This window comes from Belonocnema kinseyi, chromosome 10, assembly GCF_010883055.1.
Source record: "Belonocnema kinseyi isolate 2016_QV_RU_SX_M_011 chromosome 10, B_treatae_v1, whole genome shotgun sequence".
Lineage (NCBI taxonomy): Eukaryota > Metazoa > Arthropoda > Insecta > Hymenoptera > Cynipidae > Belonocnema > Belonocnema kinseyi.
This window is the reverse complement of record NC_046666.1, coordinates 43,097,270-43,120,488: the sequence shown is the minus strand read 5'-3', so window position 1 is coordinate 43,120,488 and position 23,219 is coordinate 43,097,270. Positions and strand designations below refer to the sequence as shown.

Below are 23,219 nucleotides of genomic sequence, written 5' to 3'. Positions count from 1 at the left end.
TAAAAATCTTAGAAAAAAGTATGATTATGGAAAATCATAAGAAACATTTTTTCAACAAATAATTTGTTTATAAAAAAATTTGTTGTTTGATATATAATATTGGGACATCTTTAGCTAATATTAATTTATGAAACTTAGGCGATTTCAACACTTTTCCTGTTATTGACGTGTACTGTGAACGTTTTTTTTTCTTGAGATAAACTTTTTATATTAAGGCAGTTTTCAAAAAAAAAGGGTGTCTACATCACCTGGAAAACCTGGAATCGTCAAGGTATTTTTATATACCTGGAAAATCCTGGAAATTTCAAGGAATTTTTTTTAACCAGGAAATTTTTGCGCGAGGATGTTTCATTTTTTGGTTTAAATTTAATTTAAAATTCAATACAAAATTGCATAACAATAATTCTTTGTTTACAAAGTCGACTCATATTACTGTATTTAACTATTTTGCTATTTTAGAGAAAAATATTTTATAAGTAAAAATTACACTTAGATTGAAAAGTCATCTTTTTGGTTGAATTCAACTGGTTTTAATCAAAAATAAAACATTTTTTGGTTGAAATATCAGCGACTGCATTTTTTGTTTATAAATCATCTTTGTGTGATACAAAGTTAATTACTTGATTACAAACTAAACTCGTTTCTTAAAAATTAATTTGTTTGGTTGTAGCTTCATAATTTTAATTAAAAATTCATCTCTTTGTTTAAAAACCGAGCTGTTTTATTAAAAATTCGTTTTTTTCTTAACAGAAAATTTCTTTTTATACTAAAAATTAACTATTACAATTAAAGCTTTAACTAGTTTTTTGAAAATTCATTTTCTTTTTTGTTGACAATTAATTTTTTTACCTGAAAATGTAAATTACTATTCCAGTTGAATACCCCATCATTTTAGTTAAAAATCCATCTCTTTTGTTGAATATTAGTTTTTTTTAACTTAAAACATTACTATTCAATGTTTGTTTGACAATTTATCGTTTTTAGTTTGAAATGCATGTGTATTTTTTGATTGAAGTATAGTTGAAGATTCACCATCCTAGTTAAAAAATCATCAGTTTAATGGAAAATTAATTTTTTTTAACTGAATATATATATATATATATATATAAAATTTTTGTTTAAAAATATTTTATTTGAAAATTTGTCTTTTTTGTTGAAAATTGCAATATTACAGTGAAAGGTACATGATTTTAGTTGAAAAATCAATTTGGTTGAAAATTTATTTTCTCCTTTGAAAGTTCATCTTTTTCATTCGAAATTTAAATATTCCAGTTGAACATTCATTATTTTATTTGAAAATTTATCTTTTTTGTTGAAAATTCAACTATTACAATTAAAGATTTATAATTTTAGTTAAAAATTCATCTTTTAAATTAAACTTTAACTTTCATTCAAAGATTCATCATTTTAGTTAGAAATTTATCGCTGCGATCGAACATTTAACTACTTTGTTTAAAATTCTTTTTTTTTTGTTATTGTTATAAATTAATTTTTCAACTGAAAATGCAACTAATTAATTAATGATAAAAATTGCTCTTTTTTTACCTAAATTCAACTATTTCGTTGAAAATTCATATATTTTTATTGAAAAATAGTATTTTTTTAAATTAAATTAATCTTCTTGCTTGAAAATTCATCTTTTTGTTTTAAATTCCAACTATATCAAATGAAGATTCATCATTTTAGTTAAAAATGCATCAGTTTGGTTGAAAATTAATTTTTTTAACTGATAATATATCTATTACATTTTTGGTTAAAAATTTATTTTCGTCTTTGAAAATTCATCGTTTTCGTTGGAAATTTAAATATTCCAGATAAACAATTCATTATTTTATTTGAAAATTTACCTTTTTTGTTGAAAATTCGACTATTACAGTTACGGATTCATCATTTTAGTTGAAAACTAATCACTTTCAATAAAAATTAAACTATTTTGTGAAAAACTTTGTTTTGTTAATAGAAATTAATTTTAAAACTGTAAATTTAACGATTCCATTTATGGTTAAAAATTAATCTTTTTTAGATCTAAATTCAACTATCTCGTTGACAGTTTCTGCATTTTGTTAAAAAATTGTATTTTTTTATAGAAAATTTATCTTCTTCTTTGAAAATTTGCCTTTTTCGTATAAAATTCAAGTTTTCTTAAAAACTATTCATAATAACTATTCATAATTTTTTTCAAATTGATATTTCTGGTTGACAATGAAACTACTTTGTTACAAGTTAAACTCTTTTCTTAAAAACCCATGCTTTTGGTTTAAAATGTATCTATAGCAGTTGAAGATTCGTCATTTTAAACAAAAATTCATAATTTTGGTTGTCAATTTTTTTTCGCGGAAAATTAATTATTTTAAATTAAAATTTATATATTTCATTTTTGGTTGAAAAGTAATCTTTTTTAGTTCAAAATGCAATGTATTTGGTTGAAAATTGATCTTATTTAGTTGAAATTCAACAATTTTATACTTTACATACAAATTAAAGAATCTAATTGTTATGTTCTTAGTATTATTTAATTATTTAATTAACTGTGATAATTTAATATCCACAGATCCAACTTGATTCAGATAGTGCTCCTTTAACACAGTATTTTATAAGCTTCTCAGTGGGCTCTAAAAAATATATTTATCTATATTCTGAACGACGTTGTCACCTTTCAAAGTCAAGGCTAATTTTTAATGTGTCATCAAATTAGTGGTCCGATACCATCTGTCGCACAGAGGGGTAAAACAAATTTCTATTTACAAATACATTTTTAGACTATATTCATTGGATTCAGACGATTATTTTTTTTAATGAAAGCTTTTTTGCATTAAAATAAAATTTGTGCAATCGGATTGTTAATCAAAAATTTGATTATTTTTATATTTAGCAACAAAGTTGACATTTTTTTGTTTTAATTTTTCAAAAGTACCATTTCTTTCAGATTTTTAATATTTATCCCACGAGATCTTATATCGGAGCTAAAATTCACTAAAAATAATTTCTAGTACGTGAGAATAATTTTTAAAAAATTACGATATAAACAGATTGATGAATAAAAGTTATTTTTTGGGATTGACGATGTTTAGCTTACTAAAATCCAGATTTTTAGTATAAAATATAAGAGAAATTAAGGTTTCATTAGAATTATTGGAAACAGATGTTATATGAAATTTTTTAAAACAATTTTTATAAAGAAATTCACAGTTTGACTATTTTTCAACAAATAGGCTCACTGTTTACGTAATTATCTAAGAATGACTTTTCGATAACTCTTTGCTATAATACTTTAAAGATTTATAAGAACGATTAATTATTTTATTAATTTACTTAACCTAATTAACAGTTTGTCTTTTTTAAGAAATTGGCTCAGTTTTCTTAATTTATTAATTTATAAAGTCCTTGCAATCACTTTTCGCTATAATACGTTTCAAATTGATAAAAATGGTTCATTATTAAAAAAATGATTCATATAACAATTTACCAACATAAAACAACAAAAGATAGCAAATCATATAAAAATTGTTGGCTACCTTTCAACGAATACGGTTACTTCACGCTAACTTTATGCTATGATACTTTCCGAATTAGCAACAATTTCGTAAAAAAATGAGCCTATTCCTTTAAAAATAGCCAAACTCTGAATTTGTTTATGAAAATTATTTAAATAATTACTAAACCTGATAAATTTTCAAAATATTCATAGCGAATTATCATCTAAAAGTTATTCTTAGTTGATTTTGCACAAAAATTGAACCTATTTGTTGAGAAATATCCAAACTCGGAATTTGTTGATGAAAATTTTTTATATAATTAATAATTAGTGTGAAGTTGCGAATTTGAATAGGAAAAAGTCATCGAAAAGACGTTCTTAGTTAATTTCGTAAAAAATTGAACCTATTTCTTGAAAAATACCCAGACTGGGAATTTGTTTATCGAAATTGTTTAAATAAATTCTAAATAGCATCTATTTTCAATTAATCGCAAGTTAAATTATTTATATATAGTTTTCGCACGGATATGAGACCTTGTTTGATAAATCTGATAATCCTAACAATTGATACTTCTCAAAAGTTAAAAAAAATGTCAAGTTTGTTGTTAAATAGAAAATTAACCAAAGTTTATATCATAAATCTAAACACAAAATCTTTTAAAAAATTACAAAGCTTTCATTAAAAATAATAAACGTTCACATCTAATTAAAGAGTGTAGGTTAAAAAATTATTTGTTTACACAAACTTTTTCCTCCACTGTGCGACTGATAGTATCGGACCAGTTACCTGGTGACCTACTAAAAATTATCCTAGACTTTCAAAGGTCATAAAACCGTCCAGAATATAGATAAAAATATTTTTTTAATCCTTTTGAAAGCTTATTAAATACTGAGCGAAATAATTTTAACTAGGACTCATTTAACGCAGAATATCACGGGCTTTCCAATTTTTCAAAAAATGTTTCTTTATCTGTATTTTGGACGAGGTTATCACCTTTCAAAGTTGAGACTACTTTTTAATAGGTCACCCGATTAGTGGTCCGATGCTAAATCAGTAATGTTATTTTAAAGAATCTGTCTTTTATTCGAATCCATTACAATTTTGTACAAGTAGTACAGTTAAATTTCGGTCAAATATTATTAACTATTATTTTCATTACTAATTTCATTAATTATTAAATTAAATAAATATTATTTATTTTTTTCAATAGTTTTTCCGAGAAGCCTATGCTCTTACATTTGGTTTAAGGCCAGGGGAAAGACGTAGAAGATCTGAAGACAGTGATGGTGGTGAAGTTGTCACTGTTATGAGGACATCACTTTCAAAAAGTGAATTTGCAAGTGCCCTCGGTATGAGGCCCGATGCTGTTTTTGTAAAAAAAATGTTCAGCATCGTCGACAAAGATGGAGATGGTCGAATTTCATTCCAGGTAAAAAGAAACTCTTCATTCAAATTATTATTAAACATTAAATTAGTCTGAAAAATATATTTTTCTTCGCTCCGCTGGGAATCGAACCACAGCACTTCCGATTGCCGGTCGGTTACTACTAAGGATCAAAAGAAGAATCATTTTTCAGAAATACACGCATAATGTTGCCTGGTTTTACATGTCACATTTTTTAAGGAATTTGTATTATTATCAATAAATTACAGAAATTTTTAACGTATTTTCAGACTAGATGGAGCTATGAATTAAACATTTTTAAAATTAATTTTTTTCTGAACAACGATCTATCAGAAATAACGGAAATTCTTAAAGTCTTTTCAGACTAGATGGAGCTTATTAAAAATTTTATAAATTAAATTTTTTTTTGAAAAAAGATCTATCAGAAAATAGCGGGAATTCGTAACGTCTTTTCAGACTAGATGGAGCTAATTAAATATCTTGTAAATTACATTTTTTGTGAAAAAAGATCTAAAAAAAGATCTATTAGAATCTCTTTTCAGAAAAACTGTAATTTTAAAAATGTTTAATTGATAGCTTCATGTAGTCTGAAAAGACGTTAAAAATGTATGTTATTCTCTGATGATAATACAGATTCCTTGAAAAATTATTTAATTTAAGATTTTTATTTTTCAATTTTCATTTTGCATATTTGACACGTGTGACACTTTTTAATTATTTATTTATTGGTTACTTTGCAATTCTCATTTTTTATTTTACATTTCTTTTCAAATAGCAGTATTTTAGTTCTACGAAACTGGGTCAAAATTAAAAATTTAGTTATCACTATACCTAAAATTTTTATTTTAGGTTGAAAATCTTTATCATTTAATATTTACACTTTAATTTTAATTCCTTAATTTTTAAAAGGGAAAAAATGAAAATTGTAATTGTATTTTTTCTTTTATTCTGCACTTTTCATTGGTCTCTTTTTCATTTTTATTATAAAACAAATATCACGCAATTTTTAAAAGAAAATATTACATTAATATTAATATGAAAGGTTTTTATTTCATAGTATCTCTATCATCTAAAATAAAAATAGAAAAGAAACGCAAGGACAATATTTTTAATACTTGACAAAGACTAATATCTTATCTTCAGAATTAACATATAAAAATCCGTTGCATACCCTGTTTTTATTTTAAATATTGCAAATATTCCTTGAAATTGAGTGATTTTTTATTAGCAATAGCAATTTTAAACAAAAAACGTTATCATAGCAAAAAATGTTTAATATTGTAAATCTCTTTTAAACCTAATGTATTTTGTTAAAAATTTGTCTTTCTTGGTCGAATTCAACTATTTTTTATTTAAAATAAAAACATTTTTTTATCGAAATATTAAATATTGTCCATAATAATCGCTGAAAGATAACATTAATCTTGAATAATAAATTTGGTAAACATTTTTACTGTGTTATTCTTTAGTTAATTTCTCAGTTTTGAAATTATATAAACTGTTAAATTTCAAATTTAAATTTTATTTAATCTTATTAATAACTCATTTTAAATCTACCAGTATTTTTAAAACATATTTTTTAAGAAAGTGCAATTGAAGAAAAAAAATTGAAATATAGTAAACAAGTTTTTAAAAAAACATTGTAGTCGAAGTACTCCTTTAAAAACAATTTTCAGCAAGATTAAGTAAGAATACAAATGGTGAAGAAATATTGCATTTAAACCATTTTTATTTCGTTACTTGTTTAAATTTTGTCATTTAAAACATTTTTTGTTTTTGAGGAATCCTTAATATTTATTTTTGAAATTCAAATATGCTTAGTTTTCTATTATCACTAAAAATTATTTCTGTGAAAGTAATATCCTTTTAAAAAATTACACTGCTGTAAAAACTAAACACATTTCAAAAAAATTTCAGTTGCATAATTATTTATATATGATTATAAATTTAATTATTGTAGTTGGAAAATTAATCTTGCAAAATTATATTGTAGTAAAAATGCGAGATAATCAAACGCAATTTTTAGTTAACTAATGATTCAAATAATATATCAAAAATATTTGTAAAAAAATTTATTTTAGATTTATGTTCTTTTGAAACGCATGATATTAATAATAATTTAATTCAAAGTAATGTGAAAAACTTTTTACGCTATTTTGATTTTATTTTTTATGAAAGGTTATAATTTTCTAAAAGGGGAAATTATAAAGTAGAATGATTTTCAGTATCAGCTCTTTCTCGACAAAATCCACTGTTACATTTTTTTTAGAAATCATCTGTTTTGGTTAAGAATTGTATTATCTAGTTGAAAATATAAACTATGTCGTTTTTTCGTTGTAAATTTGTCTTTTTAGATTATATATTTAACTGTTATGTTAAAAATTCAATTATTTTGTTAAAAAGCCATCTTTAATAGTAGAAAAGACATTTTTTGGTTTGAAATAAATTAATAGAGTTTAAATTTGTGTACAAAATACAGTTTTATTCCGTTTATAAAATATTCTATGTGAAAAGTATTACAAGATTGAAATGTTGGTATTTGAATATTAATGATTTAAAATGAAAAATTGGTTAAGGGAAAATCATAAAATAAATAATCATAAAATAAATAATCATAAAATAACATAACCTAAAATTGTTCCAAATCGAGAATTTTGACAATTTTTGTTTAAAAATATTAATTTCCTGTGAAAAAACTAATACAGAGCAAGTAGTTTGTTTGTAACAAATAATTTTCAAAAGAAGTATGTAAATCAATAAAAACAAAATCTTTCAGGAATTTTTGGACACGGTTTTACTGTTTTCGAGAGGCAAAACCGAAGATAAATTGCGGATAATTTTCGATATGTGTGACCAAGACAGCAACGGGGTTATCGATAAAGAAGAATTTTCAGAAATGCTGAGATCTTTAGTCGAAATTGCTCGTACGACGAGTTTATCTGATGACCACGTGACTGAATTAATTGACGGAATGTTTCAAGTAATTAAATTATTACTTAATAATTAGAAAACTTGTATTGTCATCCGTTTAAGTTTTTACAAACGAAAAAAAAATTCACCTCGTTCTGGGACCGAACCAAAAACTGTCGCATTTCGTGGAATCGATGTCGAAGTCGGATAAACTACACCAATACGGGAGTTCTTGGTTCGAACCCTGACCAGTGTAAATTTTTTTTTCTTGAAAAAACTTGTTTAATCTTCATACAGAGCTATTTGACAATATTTAATCTTTCGTTTCTTTATTTAAAAGGATGCAGGTCTGGAGAGAAAAGAATATTTGACCTACAGTGACTTTAAATTAATGATGAAAGAATATAAAGGAGATTTTGTAGCAATTGGGTTAGATTGCAAAGGAGCAAAACAAAATTTCCTAGATACTTCAACAAATGTGGCTCGAATGACGAGTTTTAATCTTGACCAACTTCCACCCGATGCTAGAAGAAGTTGGATGAGAAAACAATGGGACGCCATATCAACTTTTCTCGAGGAAAATAGACAAAATATTTTCTACCTCTTCATTTTTTATGTCGTCACCATTGTTCTCTTCGTTGAAAGATTTATTCGTACGTCAAACCTTTTTTTATTTAAAATTGAATTTTCCATTAAGAAAATGAATTAAAATATAAATAATTAATTTTTTCAGATTATTCTTTCATGACAGAACACACAGATTTAAGACACATTATGGGGGTTGGAATTGCCATAACGAGAGGCTCAGCAGCTGCCCTGTCTTTCTGTTACAGTCTTCTCCTACTTACGATGTCGAGAAATCTTTTGACAAAACTAAAAGAATTTTCGATTCAGCAATACATCCCCCTAGATTCTCATATTCAATTCCACAAAATTGCTGCTTGTACAGCGCTTTTTTTCTCGGTTTTACACAGTGTGGGACACATTGTGAATTTTTATCATGTTTCTACCCAGCCAATTGCTAATTTGCAATGTCTCACAAGCGAAATTAATTTTGCGAGTGATGCTCGACCCACGATTGCTTATTGGCTTTTTCAAACAGTAACAGGTAAATATCACGAAATATATATTAAATAGATAAGCGAAAAATTTCTAATCCATAAAAAAGCGTTTCGTCAGGGGAGAGGAAAACTGCAAAATTCACCGCCTTCAGTTAGATTATTTCTAATACAAAAAGTATTACTTTCCATTGATGATTAGATTTCTGAATAAATAAAATCCTTTATTATTATTATTATTATTATTTAAAATTTCTTTTAACTTCTTAGTCAGAAACATGTAATGAATCTTAATATTAATTTAAACAAAAAGGTTCTCAGATTTAATAGGTATGATCCAAAATAGAAAATTTCAACAAATTTTCAAATATTTATTTCATTTCAGAAAAATATATTCACAAAAAGAAAGAGATTATTTAGAAAATTATTATGTGTAATCTTTAATTATTATTTGCTTATAACTAAAAAGCTAAAGAAATGAACAAATTTCAGAAAAAAACCGCAACTTTCTAGCATTTATCTTAGAGAAGATGGTCATAAGCAATAATAAATTGTTCAAACGATTTATTTAAACATCTAATTATCAATAGAAAGTAATTCCTCATATATTAAAAACAATTAAAATTTTTTTCAAACCACAAAATATCGTAATCACTACCAAAAATTAGCACAAGCCAATTTTTCATTTATGGAGTTTTTTGGGACTTTATAAAAGGGACTTATGGAAGTGATATTTAAAAATTATATATTCATTTCTATTCTATAGCCGATTTTGAAAGAAATTCTGAGTTTCAAATTGATTAGCCTAAAATCGAAGATTCTGAATAAAAATTAACAAAAAATTATTTTTTTCTCATGGGAAATAAGTTTCAAGCTTCATGAGGCTTGTAAAACCGCTAAATATGAGTTTTTACAACAACAAAAAACATATTTATTTTTTTGAGGATTCGAATATATTTGGAGTCGATGTGCATGAAAATTCGAAAAGAAAAGAACAGAAGTTGAGAAAATTGTACGAATCCTTACTTGGGGGCCTGTTTTGACTTTTGAAAATATTACTTTAGATACTAATATAAACAATATATCAATATTTGTTTATTTCCTTTTTATTATTTAATATTTCAAATTACATGCATTCAATAAATATAGAGTCGAGAAATTGAATATAATTATTGAAATTCTTGAAAATTGTTTGAAATCTCGTGTTTTTTTTAAATTGATAAATCCCGTCAAATTGTTCCCTTAAAAGCGATTGAGTTTCCTGAAAATCTCTTAAAACCCTTTAAAAACGAAAAATCCTTAGATTTGCTTTAAATCTTAAAAATCGAATATAAATCCGTTATAATCCTTTAAAATTCGTGAAAACCCCTTAAATTCTCTGAAATCCTGTTAAAATTCACTAAAATCTTTCAAATTCAGGAAAAAATTCAGAATTTCTTAAAATTCCTCGAAAACCCTTAAACTAATTATAACCCCTTTACATCTCTTAAAATCTTATAAATTCATTTGAAAATTTAATAAATCCCTTAAGTTATTTGAAACATTTAAAAATTCTTTAAAAATCGATCGAAATCCCTCAAAAAGAAAATTCATGAAATTCCGTGAATTCTTACGAGATGTTTTTAAATCTTTAAAAACTCTTTCAAATTCACTGAAATGTTTTAAATACGGGAAAAGTTCTTCAGTCTTTAAAAATTCCCTGAAATTCCTTTAAATCATTAAAATCCCTTTACATATCTTAAAACCCTATAAAATCCTTTAAATTCTCTTGCATCTCTTAAAACCCGTTAAAATCATCTGAAATCCAGTGATTTTTTTTAATCTAACAAAATCCCTTAAAATCCTTTAAAAACTGCGAAAATCCCGGAAATGCCTTAAAATAATCAAAATTCCTTTACATCTTTTAAAGTCCGTTAAAATTCATTTAAATTCAGTGCTTTATTTTGAAATATTTTGAAATTCCTTAAAATCTTTTAAAAACTGTGTAAATCCTTGAAATCCCGATTCGCCTCTTATAACGCATTAAAATCATTTAAAATGCAGTGATTTATTTTGAAATCTATTCTCATGCCTCAAAATCCTTTAAAAACTGCGAAAATCTTTAAAATTCCTTAAAATAATCAAAATCCCCTTATATCTCCTAAAATCCGTCAAAATCCTTTAAAATCCAGTAATTTATTTTGAAATCTTTCTAAATATCTTAAAATCCTTTAAAAACTGTGTAAATCATTGAAAATAGCTAAAATCATCGAAAACCTCTTCAATATCTGAAAACCTGTTAAAATCCTTTAAAATCCAGTTATTTATTTTCGAGTTATTTTTTGAAACCCCTGAAAATCGTTTAAAATTGTGTAAATTTTTGAAATTCCTTGAAATAATTAAAATACCTTTACATCTCTTGAAACCCTATGAAATCATTTGAAATGCAGTGATTTATTTCGAAATGTATTCTAATTCCTAAAAATCCTTTAAAAACTGCAAATATCCTCGAAATCCCTTAAAAGGATAAAAACCCCTTTACATATCTTAAAAACCGTCAAAATACTTTAAAATTCAGTGATTTATTTTTAAATCATTTCAAATCCCTTAAAAACCTTTAAAAACTGCGAAAATCCTGGAAATGCCTTAAATTAATCAAAATTCCTCTACATGTTTTAAAACCCGTTAAAATTTTTTGAAATCCAGTTATTTATTTTCAAATCTTTTCAAATCCCTTAAAATTGTTTAAATTCTTGAAATTCCTTAAAATCATTAAAATCCCTTTACATTTCTTAAAACCCTATGAAGTCCTTTACAAAAGTAGTGATTCATTTTGAAATCTTTTTAAGTCCCTTAAAATCCTTTAAAAACCTTTAAATACTGTGTAAATCCGTGAAATCGCTTGAAATCTTCAAAGTCTCATAAAATTGTTTATACTCCCTTAAAATCTAAAAAAAACTTGTTAAAATCCTTTAGGTTTTTTAGAATATTTAGATCTCTTTAAAAATTCCTTAAAACGCTTTAAAAAATGCAAAAATGCATTAAATCGCTTAAAATTGTTAAAATCTTATAAAACTCTTATAATCCTTTAAAGTCCGTGAAAATCCCTAAAAATCCGTAGGAATTTTTCAGCATCTCTTGGAATCTCTCTAAATATATAAAAATGCAATAGAATCTATAAAAGTCATTATAAACCTGGAAATTCCTCAAAACCCGTTTTGATATTCGAAAATCCTTTGAAGTATCGTTAAATCTTTTAACTTCTTACCATATCTTACGAAATCCTCTAATACGCGTAGGTATACTTGGGTAATTTCTTAAATCTCTTAAAGTCATTTGGAGTCGCGTGGATTATTTTTAAATCTCTTAAAATCCTTTATGACCCTTGGAAATCCTTTAAAATTGAATTTTCACGAAATATTTCCAAAGCTTATGAAAGCTCTTCAAATCTTTAAAATCTTATGAAAATTCCTAGAAATCTTTCAAATCCGTGAGTATCTTTGCGAGTCTATTGAAATCCCTCACCCCACATTTTTTTTTAATTCCTTAAAACTTCATGAAATCCCTGAAAAGCTTAAAAGATCACGTTAAATTCCGCAAAAATGAAATTCTAATGAAATTTATTGAAATTTCATTTATGGTGAAAAGAATTAATATATTGTTTTCAATATTACCCAAAAGAAATAAAATAATATCTGGGGGGGGGGTGAAAATATTATATTGATATTATATTGATATTATATTGAAAAATATTATATTGACGTAAATTACAGAAAATATATTAAATAATCCAGATTAAAATATTTAAAATCTAAAAAAAAAAAACAATTTTCTTCCAATATGTGAGAAATCACTTTGATCAAACTGATCAACTCAAACAAGAAAATAAATCAAGATCATGAAATGCTAAAAAGTTTCTTTAAGGGAAATAAAATACATTGCTGTTTGATTTTTCGCATTCCTAATTAAACAGTCGAGAAGCAAGAAAAATTACTCAATTATCATTATCCAATAAATCAGATAAAGCGCTAATTCAATTAAACTCATAAAATAACAATGTTAGATTAATTTCTATTTGACATAAATTGAAGGAATGCAACATTGTTTAAATTCAGATTAAAATGAATGCTGAATGATTTTTTTTAAATAATGCTGAAGTTTTTTTTTAATAGCAATTATCTATTAAATTAATTTATTACTTGATGAAGAAAACTATTTGTATAATGTTTTTCATGTTTTGACATAAATTAACGAAACATTGTTTACAATCAGATTGAAATTAATTCAAGACTGAAGGAATTTTTTTTTATAAATAATATAAACGATTTAAAAACATAGTATTTATGTATTAAAGCAATTAATTTATTTATTGAGAAAACTATTTTTTTACGTTTTGACATAAATTAAAGAAACGAAACATTGCTTACAATCAGATTTAAACTAATGGAAAACTGAGGGACGGTTTTTTAAATAATATGAAAGATTTAAAAAAGTAATTATTATGCATTAAATCAATGATTTAATTGAGGAAATGTTCTAAAAATTCTTTACAGGTCTCACCGGAATTTTGTTGTTTGTCGTCATGACAATCATATTTGTTTTTGCTCATCCGAGGATCCGACAAAAAGCTTACAAATTTTTCTGGATGACTCACAGTCTTTATATTGTACTCTATGCTTTGTGTTTAATTCATGGACTTGCGAGATTGACTGGAGAGCCAAGATTTTGGATATTTTTCACTGGACCTGCTATTATTTATGCTTTGGATAAGGTGAGTTTACAAATTCGGATCGGTAAAAATAAGAGGCTTTTAAATTATAATAAAGAGGCCAAAATAAAAATTTTAAATATTGAAAGGGGGCTACTGAAAATCCAAAAAATAAAATTCCTGACACTGTAAAATTAACTAATTAAAAAATTCCCGAATAAAAAAATTCCGGAAATTATATAATTGCCGAAAAATAAAAATCCTGAATTGGAAAATTCCCCAATAATAAGATTCGCGACAGTTTATAATATTTCCGAATTTGAAAATTACTGTAGGATAAAATTCATGACAGAAAATTGTCGATTTGTAAAATATCCGAACTAGAAAATTCCTGAATTTCGACAATTAAAAAAATAGTTTCTTGTTAAATATTATTTATTCATTAAAAATTAAATAATCAAATATTTTTATCAAATAGGTTCTTTTCAATGTTTAAAGATTTTTTAAATTTTTCTTTGAAATTAAAATAACAATAGTTAAAGAAATACTTCTGAATTGTATTTTCAATAAATAAATAATATTGATTAAAAAACGATTCTTTCCATTGTTTAGATTCGAGAATCTTACAATTCGAGAATTTTTCCGTCGGAAATTTTTAGTTTAGTGTAAAATTTCAGTAATAATAAATAGACTTCCAACTATTTTTTTATTAATCAAAATTGAATGCTTTGATTCTTTAATTATAAAGAAAAATTCCTTTAAGCAACTAAAGGATTTCGAAGTTTCTTATTTAAGAATTTTAAATCCGTAAACCTAAAAATTATGGGAGGTAAAATTTATTGTATTTGTTATATTTCACATGAGTAAGAACTTTAAAATTGTAAATAATGAAATTATCAAGATTTTTAAATTACTCATTGCAAAACTGAGAATTCGAAAAATTGAAAATCTTTGGCATTTACTTTTAAGCTTGTGAGAGATAATGCAAGATGTTTTGAAGCTTATTTTTAACTTCAGAAAATTTTTTTTATTCTAATTCATTAGTAGCTTTTTTAATGTTATTTGTCAATTTGTCAATTTGTCAATTTCATTCGCTTACGAGTTTAAAGCATTTTTCATTCCTAATATTTAAATTAATTCCTAATATTCCAATTATGAAGAAAAACTTTTTAAAAAACTGAAATTTTTTATTTGAAGATTTAAATTTTGAGGATTTTAAAAGCGTAAAATTCAAAATTAAGCGAGATTAAATTGTAACAACATCTCATAATAAATTTTTATTCTCCAAAAATGAAAAGACCAAAATTTGAATTGATAAAAATATATAATATTTTGAATTTCAAAATCTCAAAACACAAAATGAGAAACATTGATAATCTATCAAATACACCTTTAAACTTGTGAAGGACTTAATTTAAAATGTTCGAAAATTCCCCAAAATTCATTACTTTATAACTTAAAAATTTACAATGAACAACATTTTTTATTTTTAAAATTTCAAATTTTCATTCATTAAAACCTTTTTTTAATTTTTGATTCTAGTTTGAAAGCTTAATTTCCTTTCCAGTTTAGAGAATTTTTTATTCTTCAAATTTTAAAGCTTTCATTCTTCAATTATGAAGAAAAAATATAAAAAATTTAATTTTTCATTTAAAGATTTAAATTTTTAGTAATTTACTCCTGCAAAGTTTGAAAGTGAAAGATAGCAAAATGTAATAAAACCTCGTGAGTTTTATTCTCTGAAAATTAAAAGTCCAAAATTTGAATTGGTAAAAATATAAAGATATTAAAATTAAAAATATCAGAACACAGAATTAGACAAATAAAAAAAAAATTCCCCAAAATTTGTTGCCTTATAATTTAAAGATATATGAACTAAAATCTTTCAATTGAAAAAATGTGTAATTATAGTTGTTGCTTTAAACCTTTAAATTTCGACGATTTCAAAATCATCAAATAAAAATGGTAGGAGCCCAAAATCTTATAAGACCTCATAATTTGTATCTTACCTAGTCGAAAAATTCATAAATCTATTTGATAAAAATATAAAGGTTATGAAATTAAAAATTTCGAAATACAAAAGGCCAAATTGAAAACCCTTAGAATTTATAGATTCATCGAAACCTAGCTTAAAATTTTTCTGAATTGCCTCAAAATTGATTATTTAAACGTTTAAAAATTGATAATTAACTATAATAAAAAAATTGTTCAATTTATTAAAATTATAATCTTTTTTCTATTTTTTGTAGTTTGAAAACTTTAGTTCCTTGTGAGTTTGGAACATATTTCTGATAATATTCTCATTATATTCTTATTGTATTCTTATTATATTATTTAATTTCGAAAACAATTTCATAACAAAACTAAAATTTTTTGATCTCAAGATTTAAATTTTGAGGATTTTAAAACTATAAAGTAAAAAATTGAGGGAGGCCAAAATTCAAAAAGGCCTCATAATTTGTATCCTCCAAAGTTGAAAAATTAAAAATTCGAATTGAAAATTTTTAAATATTTTAAAATAAAAAATCTCAAAATTCAGATGCCAGACTCTTAAGAAGCGTTGTTTAAAACTTTCAAAAAACTCCAAAAATGTTTGCTCATAATTAAAATATGTACACTGAACTAAAATTTTTTTAATTTTTAAAATTTTTTAAATTATAAATTCTTTAAAATCATAAGCTTTATTTTGTAGTTAGAAATGTTTTTTTTTCTTATGCGTTTACAGGATTAATTTATTCTTAAAATTTTAAAGATTTAATTCTTTGATTTCAAAGAAAATTACCAAAGAAAAAATGTAGGAAAGGTAACATTTAATAAGGCCTCATAATTTTTATCCTCTCTAGTTCAAAAATTTGAAATTCGAATTGCAAAATTTAAAAAATAATATATCTTCGCTACGCTTCAAAATCGTAGTTTAAAATTTTCAGAAATCCCCAAACATGGATTGCTTCATAATATTAAAATTGATAATAAACTAAAATGTTATCATTTTATAATGGTCTAATATGGTTTAAATTTTCAAATTTCAAAGCTGTTTTTTCTTGTAGTTTGTAATTTTCCTTTTCTTATGAGTTTCGAGCATTATTTTATACATCAAATTAAAAATACAGAATACCACAAATTGATATTCTTCAAAATGCACTTAAAATTTTTTTAAAAGCCACAAAATTGATTGCCTTATAATTGAAAAATTTCCAATCAACTAAAACCTTATCATTTTTAATTATTTTACACGAAAAGCTTTTTTTATTCGAATCTTCAAAAATGGTAAACAATTTAATTGTTTCTCCCTGTTAAAAAAATAATAATTCAATTTATCTTTTTTTAGGTCGTCAGTTTGAGAACAAAATACATGGCTCTCGACATAATCGAAACAGAACTCTTGCCCTCAGATGTGCTAAAAATAAAATTCTATAGACCCCCGAATTTGAAATACTTGTCAGGTCAATGGGTGAGGTTGGCTTGTACTTCAGTGAAATTGAACGAGTTCCATTCATTCACCTTGACCTCAGCACCACACGAAAATTTTCTCTCTTGCCATATTAAGGCCCAGGGTCCATGGACCTGGAAGCTGAGAAATTATTTCGATCCCTGCAATTATAATCCTGAAGCAGAGCACCCGAAAATTAGGATCGAGGGGCCTTTCGGGGGAGGGAATCAGGATTGGTATAAATTTGAGGTCGCCGTGATGGTCGGCGGGGGCATTGGGGTCACCCCTTATGCATCCATGCTCAACGATCTTGTTTTTGGAACTTCTACTAATCGATATTCTGGAGTTGCCTGCAAAAAGGTATTTAATAACATTGATTAAAGATATAATTCACAAAAGAAAGAAATTTTTTTAATCGATTGATCGACTGGATACATTTTTGAAAAACAAAATCGATTAAATTTATTATTGACAAATAGAAAGAAATGTATTAAATCGTTCAATCGATTTCATAATTTAAGATTGATTGATCGACTGGATATTTTTTTTAACGAAATCCATTAAAAATATTATTAACAAATAAAAAGAAATTTATCAAATCGATCAATCGACTAGCTGCATTTTTTAATAAAATGGATTAAAGATATAATTCACAAATAGAAAGAAATTGGTTCAATCGATAAATCGATTTCATGATCTGAAATCGATTGATCGACTGGATGCATTTTTGTAACGAAATCGATTAAAGGCATAATTCACAAATAGAAATAAATATATCAAATCGATCAATCGATTTCATAATTTAAGATCGATTGATCGACTGGATGATTTTTTTAACGAAATTCATCAAAGATATAATTTTAAAATAAAAAGAAATTCATCAAATCGATCAATCGATTTCATAATTCAAAATCAATTGATCGACTGGTTGCATTTTTTTATGGAATCGATTAAAGATATAATACTAAATCGATCAATCGATTCTATAATTTAAAATCGATTGTTTGACTGGATGAATTTTTGTCTACGAAATCGATTAAAGATATAATTCACCAATAAAAAGAGATTTATCAAATCAATCAATCGGTTTCATGATCTTAAATCGATTGATCGACTGGATTCTTTTTTTCAACGGAATCTATTAAAGATATAATTGAAAAAAAGAAATTTATCAAATCGATCAATCGATTTCATATTTCGAATTCGATCGATCGACTAGATGCATTTTTTAAAACAAAATCGATTAAAGATATAATTTACACATAGAAAGAAATATATGAAATCGATTGATCGACTGGATGAATTTTCGTTTACAAAATCGAATAAAAATAATTAGAATGAAATTAATTCAATAGATCAATCGATTTCATAATTTGAAATCGATTTATCGACTGGATGATTTTTTAAAAACAAAATCGATTAAATTTATGATTCACAAATAGAAAGAAATATATCAAATCGATCAATCGATTTCATAATTTAAAATCGATTGATCGACTGGATGATTTTTTAAACAAAATCCATCAAAGACATAATTTAAAAATAAAAACAAATTTATCAAATCGATTAATCGATTGCATAATATGAAATTGATAGATCGACTAAATGCATTTTTTTATTAAAATCGATATAAGATATAATTCACAAATAGAAAGAAATTGATTCAATCGATTTCATAATTTGAAATCGATTAATCGACTGGATGAAATTTGGTTTGAAAAATCGATAAAAGACATAATTCATAAATAAAAAGAAATTTATCAAATTGATCAATTGATTTCATGATTTTAAATAGATTGTTCGACTGAATGCATTTTTGTTGACAAAATCGGTTAAAGATATTATTCACTAATAGAAACAAATATATCAAATCAATCGATTTCATAATTTAAGATCGATTGATCGACCGGTTGATTTTTCTTTAACGAAATCCATCAAATATATAAAAATAAAAATAAAAATAAATTTATCAAATCGATCAATCGATTAATCGATTTCATGATTTTAAATCGACTACTCGACTGGATGCACTTTTTTAATAAAATCGATTAAAGATATAATTCACGAAAATAAAGAAATTGATTCAATCGATAAATAGACTTCATGATTTGAAATCGATTGATCGACTGAATTAATTTTTTTTAAACAAAATCGATTAAAGATATAATTCACAAGTAGAAAGAAATATATGAAATTGATTGATCGACTGGATGAATTTTTTAAACAAAGTCGATTAAAGATATTATTCACAAATAGAAAGAAATATATTGAATCGATCAATCGATTTCATAATTGAAAATCGATTGATGGACTGGATGAAATTTGGTTTGAAAGATCGATAAAACATATAATTCACAAATAAAAAGAAATTTATCGAATAGATCCATTTTTTAAAAAATAAAATCGATTAAAGATATAATTCGCAAATAGAAAGAAATTAATTCCATCGATCAATCGATGACATAATTTGAAATCGATTGGTCGACTGGATGATTTTTTTAAACAAAATCGAATTAAGTTATTATTTACAAATAGAAAGAAATATATGAAATCGATGAATCGACTGAATGAATATTTTTAACGTAAATGTACGCCCTTTCCCAAGGTCTCTTCTTAAAGATTATTAGCTCTGTACGTGAGAAATTTGTATTTTGAAGAATTCTAAAATCTTCCGTCGTAAAATCGTTATAAATTTCCTCGCGTACTTATTCGAAATTTCCCGCATAAAAGATTCGATTAATTTAATCGAATAAGATCGAGCGAGAAACACCCGCGATAGTCACCTGGTTCAAAAACAGAAAGCGGGAACCTGGATAATTCAAACCAGACTCTGTCAGTAGGCGAGGAGAAGGCAATAAACGCGGACCAGGGCGACCTTCTTAAATGGAGAAGCAATCTAATTTAAACGCGAAATGTGTAAAAAATCTGGATAGTTTTTTATTGCGCGTCAGTGAGGAAAAAGCATTCGAAAGATCAGAGAAGCTCTCGCGGTCGCCAATCAGAAAGGAGGGAATGTCACAACAGCCTTTGGGAGGCGACTCAAAAAAAGAAAAAGGGGCAAAAGGAATCCTTATGAAAATACCATGGAGGGAGAAAAGTCCGAGCCTACCGGAGACGGAACAAGTATACCTCTTCAGAACTTGACGGAGTGGAGGAGCCAAGTCGGGGAATCATTGAAGAAATGGTGGAGGGTGGAATTGAGGAAAGGGATGAAACTACTAGAGGGACAGCTGAAGGAGTTGAGGGAGTTAATTGTAGAAGGGCAGAGGCCGCAATATCGGATCTGGAGAAAGCGAGGAAACGAGAGAAACAGCACCGGGAAGAAATCGAGGAGTTGAGATTGGAGAAAGAGGTCTTGACAGGATAATTAAAGGACTGGTGGGACAAATATCCAAATGAGAGTATCGACGTCCCTACAATACCTGAAGGAGTAGAGAAGGTCATTGGACTGGAAGGAGAAATGGACAACAGAGCAGATCTTCGTACGGGCGAGGACAAGGAGGTCTACCCACACGAGGAAAAAGATACCGAAAGGAGGTCTCAACTCAGCTCAAACGAGCTGAAGTGGGAATTGAGAGAGAGAGAGAGAGAAGCAAGAAGGAACTTGGTTATCGTGAGGGATTTTAAATCCAGAGGAAAGTTTGTAGCTAAAGAATTAGGACACAAGCTTAGGGAATTGACAGGAGTCAGTTTGATAATAAAAGACCTGAGGCACATAGCTGGTGGAGCATTAATTACGCTCGACTGTCAAGCAAATAAAAAGAGACTAATGTCTAACAGCTTCAAGCTGATCGGAACGGGAATCGCATTAGAGGACGACTTCATACTCTGGGAAAAGGACATTTTAAAATCGATCAACAAGAAGGTGGAAGCAGCAGAAGAGAGGGGATCAACCACGAGTGTACCCTACTACCTGAGATGGAGAATCAACGATAGGGAATACTACTGGAATGAGAAGGAGGGTAGGGTGGAGGAAAAACTTTTTCTTAAACAAAAAAGGGGAACAGAAGAAAGGCAGGGACGTAATTAAATGTGTAGTATGGAATATAGCACGGGGGTGAAAGATTAGAGGTGTGTGGGATTTTCTCAAGTCGCATGGCATAGTGATACTGCAAGAGACTTGGATCGAGAAAGAAAAGGTGGAGGCTTTTCTAGCGTCACTGGACCAGGAGTATGTATGAACAACCAAAGCAGCGGTAAGAGTTAAAAATAAGGGGATTGCGAAGGGAGGACAAATCGTCGGAGTGCGGAAGAGTCTGGGCCGGAATTTCAGAATAGAAGAATGGGATTTCGGGCTAAAGGTCAGTGCAGAAATACTGGTTGACAGTGGAAACAAAGTGAATATTTTAACTATTTACAATAACGTAGGGGTAGCAAGAGCGGTGAATAATATTAGAACTTTAGTCGAGGATATGCTGGAGAAGGGAGAAAAAATTGTGATACTTGGCGACTGAAATGCGAGAGTAGAAGAGGAGTTGGGGTAAGGGGAGGTAGGCGATCTGGCGCCAGCGAAGAATTTCAACAATGTAAGAAAATCGGAGGACAAGACTGTAAACCCGGAAGGGTGCAAGTTACTGAAATTCTGCGACGAAGACAACTTAAGGATTCTAAATGGAAGGTTGGGGAATTATGTTAGAGGAGAATGGACGCACATCAGAAAAGATGGAGGATCTGTGATTGATTACATAATAGAGTCAGAAGGATTTGGGGATACGGACACCAGAGCTATGGAAGTCGTAGCTAGAACCGAATCTGACCACTTGCCAGTAAGCTTCCTGATGGCGGGAAAGGTGCCGGGAAGGGGTATAGGCCAGGAGAGTGATGGAGAGTCAGAAAAGGGTCCAGAAACAGAAAGTAGGCTAATATTGGGCGAAAAGAAAAGTCAGAATTACATGAAGGAACTGGTGAAAATTTGACGAAAGAGAATAGTGAATAGGAAGGCTGGCTGGGAGGAAAGGTGGGACCAATTGGTAGATGCGGTTTAACAAGCCACACAAAAACAGTTGGCATGGTTAAGAGAGTGAGAAAAAGGGTCAAGAAGAATGTCAATATAAAGAAAATAAAGGAACATCGAAGAATCAGTCAGAGAAAGGAATCGGAGAAAAATTGGGCAAAAGTTAAAAACAGTCAAAATATGGGCGAATTTCGGCAGGCTATTAACAGATTTAGGCTGAAACGGAAGCAAAAGGGGAGAGGGATTAAAAAGGAGGAGTGGACGCACTTTATGGGACTACTTGAAGGGGAAGAGCTCGAGGGGGAAAATTACATTCCAGAGGATTCGGGGGTTAGAGTGGATAAAATTGGAGGACCGCCACCGACGGAAGGGGGAAGAAGTTGGGAGGGAGGGAGAGGACGAAGCGGAGTTCGAACTGAACAGGGAAATCTCCTTCAAGGAAATAGCGAAGGTAGTGGTCAGAATGAAAAAGGGGGAAGCTGCAGAGGAGGACGGGCTTAGCACAGAATTTATTAAGTGGATGCCTAAGGAATGGGCTTTAGAAATGAGGAAAATTTTGAAGGACCTCTGGAAGGAGGCGAGGCTCGCCAAAGGGTGGGAGGCTGCACGATTCTACTCGATTCACAAGGGGGGTGACGAAAATGATACAGGAAATTACAGAGGAGTGGCACTTTTACATTGCAGATAGGGACCTATTGATAGAAAAGCTGGGAAAGATTGGGTTTAAGGGGAGAATGATGAGTATGCTGGAAAAGACAATAAACGAGGTTATCACGGCAGAAGGAACGACCGAAAGCTTCATAACGGCTAGGGGGGTAAGGCAGGGGTGTCCATTGAGCTCAACCATGTTTAATATATTCATAGGGGACATGGATGAAGCTTGGGAAAAGGGGAACGTAGGGGAGGCAGTGACAGGGGTAACTAAGATATTTGGGTTGAAGTATACGGACGATATCGTCTTGATAGCAGACTGGCCGGAAGGGCTAAGGGAAATGCTAAGGAAGGTGGAAAAATATGTAGATAGGAATAAGCTCACGATAAATATGGAAAACCCAAAAATAATGATATTTAGAAAGAGGGGACGAAAAGTCGAAAACGAGAGCTGGGCGGGGTGCTAAAAGAACAATTATGGGGGTGGGAAAAGAGCGAAGTGATGGAAAGCCTGCAAAGTAGGATGGTTAAAATGGCAATGGGACTAGATAGCACAACACCTGGCTACATTTGGAGAACGGAATCAGGAAGACACAGTATGGAAATTGAGACTATGGCCAGAGCGATCAGGTACTTCGAGAAACCATT

General features: G+C 27.8%; 1 protein-coding gene across 2 annotated transcripts in view; it reads left to right on the top strand.

Annotated features, from left to right (window-relative positions):
- LOC117182106 (dual oxidase) overlaps nucleotides 1-23,219 on the top strand; it is a 96,962-nt gene that overhangs the window by 62,339 nt on the left and 11,404 nt on the right. For both annotated transcript variants that reach the window (XM_033375139.1, XM_033375140.1), the window contains 6 exons: nucleotides 4,687-4,905; nucleotides 7,658-7,861; nucleotides 8,132-8,444; nucleotides 8,525-8,899; nucleotides 13,382-13,599; nucleotides 16,865-17,326. In XM_033375139.1, the coding sequence (XP_033231030.1) occupies nucleotides 4,687-4,905; nucleotides 7,658-7,861; nucleotides 8,132-8,444; nucleotides 8,525-8,899; nucleotides 13,382-13,599; nucleotides 16,865-17,326 (1,791 nt within the window). The remainder of the gene's footprint in view (nucleotides 1-4,686; nucleotides 4,906-7,657; nucleotides 7,862-8,131; nucleotides 8,445-8,524; nucleotides 8,900-13,381; nucleotides 13,600-16,864; nucleotides 17,327-23,219) is intronic.